Here is a 6,930-nt window from a genome sequence, read left to right as displayed (position 1 = left end):
CTGCAGATCCTCTTGTTGCTTTAACAAATGTGGCCCTACTTTGACCCATGTACTCGTGTCCTGCTTCTGTATTTCCAGCTACACTGGCAGCCACCTTTGTAGTTCAGATTTCCTTCTTTACCTGTAAGTAAGTTCCACACCTACATGCTTAGAGTCGGAGCTCTGGCCTGATACCTGGGTGAGGCTCTGCACTGGGGCACAGGTGTGTGCACTGACCATCTCCCTTACCACACCACCTTAAACTCAACAGCTTCAGAAGGAGGGGAGCAGAGACTATACTTGCCTCAGCAGCGAGTTCCTGTGGCTTCCTTGGGTCAAGCATCAGCAAGTTCCCAATGAAAGGCAGAGGAGCAGGTCCTGGAGGGCAGCGACGGCACCGCTGCCTCCGCTTCATGTAATCGAGCAGCAGGGCAAGCAGGACAAGAGAAATGGACAGTGCTGGGAGGTTATTCCAGCAGGATGAGGCCTGGGCACACAGCCACGAGCCAGACGCTGGGATCGCTGCCATCAGAGTCCTCGTCTTGCCTCTGCTTTGCTTCTTCCTCACTGAGTGCTGTCCCACAGATTGCAGGTGTACCAGCTCCTGCCGCTCTTCCGATTCGCCTTTCTTCTCCCCTTCCAGTCACTGTGGGAGAGTGACCCACAGTTAACACACTCCTCTTCATAGGCATGCTAGCATTTTGCCACTATAACTGAGGGGAATTGCACGTGGACCAAATTAATCCCAAGGAGGGGATTAGAAGAATGACCCATGTGGATAAATCCAGCTATATGTTGCAGATCTATAAAGCAGCAATAAGGCCTGAAGTTGATTTAAGGCAAAGCAAGGCTTTGTTCAGGACCAGGCAGCATGTGGCCCTCCAAATGATATTGGACTGTAATGCACAACAGACCTAGGATGCTTAGAGGAGGGGAAATGCGAAGCCACAACTTCTGGAGGGCTGCCTGTTGCTCACCTCTGGCTTAGCTGAAACCATTAGGGAAGACTGTGAGGGTTCATGTGCCTCATTTTTATGGGCTGTCGATATTCACTTTGCATAGCAGTGAAGCCTAGACGTGCTCCTGGACGTTGTCTCTCTCCTGGGTCAGTGGAGCTTCCCTTTCTGCCTATCTGCACACTGACCCAGAACATAGAGGTTCACTTGATTCCATGAATTTGGCTTTAATCTGCTTGATGGTTTGGATCGTTTCCCCACCTCTGACAGCTATTATTCTCAGTCTTGTTCAATTGTTTTGTTTCCTATTTTGCATGTATTATTAAGTTTAGGTTTTGAATACAGTTTTACAGTGTCACTGCTTGCTTCCTGCTGATTAGTTAGTTAATGGTAACAACATATTGGTTAACATAATAAAATTATAGTAACAGGAGCTGTGAAGATAAGCCAATACTGTGGCAACTGCACCACCTGCCAGCAGGCTTCCAAGCACAATACAAGGACTGTGGACAGACAATATGATAACGCACACTCAAGAGTTGCGTATAGGTTGAGTGTGGGCTGCCCCTGAACTAGATGATCTGCTTAAGCATGAGTTATCATGTGGTCGGGATCCTGCTGGGTTGAAAATCCTTAGTTAACAACCCACGGTTCATAACCAAACAACAACTCATGAGTTTGCAACATTGGTTCACTTCTTGGGCTGTTTGTGATAAACAAGCCACAGCTTGGAAACATAGCTGGGTTCAGACAATACAGTGATGCATGTTTCAGCAACAATCCACAGTTCTGCAACAAGCTACATTCAATCCCTGCGTGTGTGTTATTGTGTTCTTTGGACCCAATCAATATGTAGGTGTTTGCCTACCATGGCTTGGGCACAATTGCCCAACATGAGAGGTAGTCCCATATTGCTTCTTTAAGCTTCATGATGTAAAGTTAGGGCATCCAGAACTGAAAGAAAATGTTGTACTGCTCTCACTCCGAGTTTGTGGAACAATCTCCCTGTTAGAAATCAAGGCGATTTTTCCTTTCCTGTTTTCCACAAGGACTGTGGAACTAATTTGCTTTGCCTGCTTTTGTGAATTTGGCTGTTAATCTATTTGATGATTCGGAGGGTCCCCCCGTCCTCACGGCTGTTATTCTCAATCTTGCCCAACAGTTTCATTTTCTGTTTTATTTATTTTTATTTATTTATAAATTTTGTATGCCGCCCATTACTTGCGTCTCTGGACGCTTACAACATAAATCAGAATAAAATAAACAAATTGACTATTCCATACTGGCTGTAATTAATAAAATACAAACAATAAAATCCAATTACTATTCATACACATTAAAATATTGATTTTACATGTATTATTAAATGTAAGTTTTTATGGTGTACTGCTTTAACGCAGGATGACCTGCATACAGATCGGTTAAATAAATTAGCAAACAGGGGCACTACTCACAGCCAACAGAATTAAAAAATCTTTTTAAAAACAGTTTTACGCATATTGGGGGAAAGGATGCAGTACCTGGAGATCCTGGTGAATCCTCTCCAACTGAATTTCTCCCCAGGTCTGACTTCCCAAACTACCTGATCTTATCTCTGGACTGGCACCAATGTTGGTTTCCAATTTATCCCCCAATTGTCAAGAAGAGGCCATGTCAAGATTTTCACTCTTGTTGGGAGGACCCCGGAAAATGCAAGGGCTGTGGCGGCAGAGATACTCCACCAGTGCGAAGGGTGTCATGCAGCTCCCATGAGCTGTACTACAACGCACTGCACAAAAGCAAGCGAAGCAAATCAGTTCCACAGTCAGGAAGGTTCTATAAGCTAGAAAATGATGTTGGTGCACTGGGAACACACTTAACAGAGCAGAGCAAATAACCCCTTTCCCAAAACATGTCTAAAGTAGTTTTGAATATGCATATAGTTTGTGCATTAACATTCTGAAGAGAAGAATACTACTGAAATCTAAAGTAGCCCACAAAGTAGTTGTTCGCTGAAACTGCAGCTACAGCCACTGAAGGTATGGAATTCCAGAAGCTGTACGGAAGGCATAGAAATATGAAGCTTTGCCCTCCTTAAAAGTCCTAGTCCTACGTTTTATAGATGGTATTTGTCGCCAAGTCGATTAGCTAAGATGTTTCCAAATATGTCAAACGGATGTTGGAAATGTAAACATGATGTGGGTACTTTTTACCATATGTGGTGGACCTGTGAATATGTGAAAAAGTATTGGATTAAAATACATAAATGGCTTGAGGAAATGCTACAAAAACCCTTAGCTTTAAACCTGAAATTTTCTTGTTAGGCATTATACTGGAAAATTTTAGCAAACAAGAAATGTATTTGATGCTACATTTAATCACAGCGGCGAGGATTGCACTTGCTCAGTACTGGAAGAGTGAGAAATTACCCACTGAGGAACTGATTTTAAAAAAGATTCTGGACTGTGCAGAAATGGACAGATTGACTCTATTACTGAAGGAGAAAGAAGATACTGACTTCTATCAAACTTGGGATCTTTTTTATGATTGGCTGGAGAAATGGGATTTGACTTTGATTTAAAGATGTTTTTAAATTTTTATAAGTTGGTTTGAATTTGATTATAGAATGTTAAAAAGATATGTTATAAGGGGCTGACCCAGTACGTCCGATGTATTTGATGATTGATGTTTTTAGTTTTTAGTTTAAAAATTTTAATAAAAATCTTTATTAAAAAAAGTCCTAGTCCTTTTCAGCTCTGTTTCTCACCAGTGACATGCAGCTTAGGATTCCATGAATGAGACGGATCCGGCAATTCCACCTCAGCCTTCCAGGAGAAAGAACTAGAACCAACTAGACTCTTCCAGGTGAGAGATTTCGAGTTGCACTAGGACTGCTGGGCCAAAGAAACTGTAGCAGCTATTCTGTGGTTGGCATGTTTGATTTTTAAATATAATCTTTTGCTGTTACTTGATTCTGCCGCAGACAACCATTCTCTCTTACCTGTACAGGTGAATACTTGCCCGGGAAAGCGCTTTCCAAATTTCCCACTAGAGGCACCTGATGGAACTTTTTGCAAGCCTCAGGACAGAAGTGTAGCCTCTAAAGCCTGGGAACACCGACCCAAAATGAAGCGTCAGCACAAGCAGCATTACAAGGCAGGACTGAATAATGCCCATTCCTGGCCCGTCTGATTCATGCGGCCTCCCTTATCCCAGCACCCCTCTCCAACAGTGGAGTAGTCTCAGCAGAGGGCGTCAAGGGCATTTAGGGACAGTTGGCAGGGACTTGGCTGCCTCTCCACTGGACTTCTGACATGCAACTTGTTTACACAGGGAAGTAGGAACTCTGGTTTTAAAACCAGTGTGGTGTAGTGGTTAAGAGCATGGGACTGGGACTCAGGCGATCTGGGTTTTAGTCCCTGCTCAGCCATGGAACCAACTGGGTGACTTTGGGCCAGTCACAGACTCTCAGCCCAACCTACCTCACAGGGTTGTTGTGGGGATAGGATGGAGGAGGAGGAGGAGGAGGAGGAGGAGGAGGAGGAGGATGTAAGCCGCCTTGGGCCCTTTGTAGGAAAAAGGCAGGATATAAATCGATAAATAAATAAAACTGGGTACTACACTGTCAAGAACTGTCAGCCTCACATACTTAAGATGCACCACAGCTGGATAATTCTTCTCTCCAGCCTTTTTTGTATTTCTGGGAACCCTGCATTTATATGGCATCCAAAAGAAGAAGAGAAAAAAACCCTTTTGCCAGGTTTGTGAAGTAGTTAAAGTCTTTGAAGATTAAATTGTGTGTTGGTTCCTGACGATAGCTTGTTCTTATTGTACATCCAAATTGTTTCATTAAACACCCTACCTGTATCAGAAAGCTTCTGAGTCTTTTGGTCAGTCAAGTGTCAGTTAAAAACAATTTACTCTTGACATGCCTAACTGTCAGAGAGAGAGATAATTTAATTCTACATAACCTCTAAAATTCCTTCTCTGTTGCAGTCACGTAGACAGTGCACCCCCTTCACTGGGTTTTCTTCAGTGGTCTGGTCCCATCCCACAGAAATAACAGATTAGGATTGCTCAACTTAATTGCCCATACACCAGAAGAACTGTGGACTGAAACATTATTTCTCTAATGAACAGTCCATTATTTTCTTAAACATCATTAGGGTAGAATGCCGAAAGACAATTCCTGTAACAAAAAGAAAGAAAAAGTCTAGATGGATGACAAAAGAAACACAGTTGCCAAGGGCAGGTGAGAAGCAAAAGCAAAAAGTGAGAGAAATAATGTCAGAATCCTGAAGTCAACTTTTTCAATGACTCTCCTGTAGAAATGAAAAGAACTATTACAACGGCCGGTGCAAAGAAATAGCAGAGAACAACAAAAGAGGAAAAAAGAGAGACTTCTTCCAGAAAATCCAAGAAATCAAAGAGAAATTCAAATCTAGATTAGGTGTGCTAAAAGAAAAACAGGGAGGCACACTATCTGACCAGGGAAAAATAAAGAGAATGTGGAAAGAATATACAGAAGAACAATACAGAAGAGAAGAAAGGATGACAACCTTCTTTGTAGTGGATCCTATGAAGAAGAGCCTGCAATATCAGAAAACAAAATGAAAGCTGCTTTGAGAACACTTACAGAAAATAAAGCACCTGGAGTAGAGAGGATATCAACAGAACTATCCCAAGCTGGAAGAAAATGAATCAGTCCAAATCCTAAGAAAAATAGCTCAACAAATATGGAAAACAAAACCATGGCCCACAGACTGCAAATGTTCAATGTACATTCCAATTCCCATGAAAGGGGATGCAAAAGAATGAAGCAACCGGACGACCATCACACTAATTTCCCACACAAGCAAAGTGATGCTCAAAGTGTTGCAACAAAAAAAAAGTATCACATACGGTGCAAGAAATGCCTGGCATTCAGGCTGGATTCTGAAAAGGGAGAGGCACTAGGATCATTTCAGAAACTATTTGTTGACCATTTGAATTTCAGAAGATTGATCTGTGCGTTAGACTACAGCAAAGCCTTGGGCTGTGTGCATTGTAAGAAGTTATGGATGGTCCCGAAAGACGTGTGTGCCTCGGCACTTGACTGTCCTCATGTGTAGACTGTATTGTGGACAAGAAGCTACAGTTAGGTCAGAATAGGGTTTCCCATAGGCAATGGGGTCAGGCAGGCAAGGGTGGGTTTTCTCTCCACAACTGTTCAAGCTGTACGCAGAACATGTGATAACAAAAGTTGAATTAGAATGAAAAGGAGGAGTGAAAATGGGCGGAAGACACATAACAGCTTAAGATATGCAGCTGATACCGTACGGTTGGCAGAAAGCAGCAAAGGACAGAAACGACTCCTGATGAAAGTGAAAGAAAGGGCAAAAGCGTAATTGCAGTTGAATGTAAATATTTATTTATACTTTGTAGTCCATAGGACTACAAAAGAATACTGACCTTTACTGCTAACAAGGAACAAATTGTGCGTCCTCCTAATGTATCTACTCCATTCGGAACCTAAACAGAACACTTACAGCTGCCGTACCAGCCACGCAAAACTTCTTATAGTACTCAATCGGGTGAATGGCATGATGTTAAGCCAATGGAGATTCAGACAACCTAGAGCCCTCCCACTTCGTGCGGAAAACGACGTGGGTGTCGCATAGGTCGGTTAGCGAAATGGCGGCGGCCGGAGCTGGGAGGATAGCTGCTACCGCCACTGAGGCTGCGGTAAAGCCGATCTTCAGCCGGGACTTGGCTGAAGCCAAACAACGTGTTCGAGAATTGTATAGGGCTTGGTACCGAGAAATCCCAAACAGCGGTGAGGGCGTGTGACTGCGGAGGAATATGCAAGTCTCCGCTGCAAGGTCGCTTCAAGGGGCAGTCGGCGGAGAGGTTCGGCTAGGTTGATCTGCCTGACTGGTGCGGGGGATTGCTCCTTTCTGGATTAGAAGCGAGGATAAGACAAACCTACGTCCTCCCCCGTTGCCCCTACTCCTCTGTATTTTAGCAGGGGGGGGGG

At 43.5% G+C, this 6,930-nt stretch overlaps 1 protein-coding gene across 1 annotated transcript in view; it reads right to left on the bottom strand.

Annotated features, from left to right (window-relative positions):
* LOC123033076 (cytochrome P450 2D17-like) overlaps positions 1-6,437 on the bottom strand; it is a gene marked incomplete at its 5' end in the record, with an annotated part of 16,084 nt that extends 9,647 nt beyond the window's left edge. Inside the window, one exon of the mRNA XM_044449438.1 lies at positions 6,366-6,437. Within this exon, the coding sequence (XP_044305373.1) occupies positions 6,366-6,437 (72 nt within the window). The remainder of the gene's footprint in view (positions 1-6,365) is intronic.
* Between the last annotated feature and the right edge of the window lie 493 nt (positions 6,438-6,930).

This window comes from Varanus komodoensis, unplaced genomic scaffold (assembly GCF_004798865.1).
Source record: "Varanus komodoensis strain SLA01 unplaced genomic scaffold, ASM479886v1 scaffold580, whole genome shotgun sequence".
Lineage (NCBI taxonomy): Eukaryota > Metazoa > Chordata > Lepidosauria > Squamata > Varanidae > Varanus > Varanus komodoensis.
The sequence above is the reverse complement of the archived record's forward strand: the minus strand, read 5'-3'. Positions and strand labels throughout refer to the sequence as shown.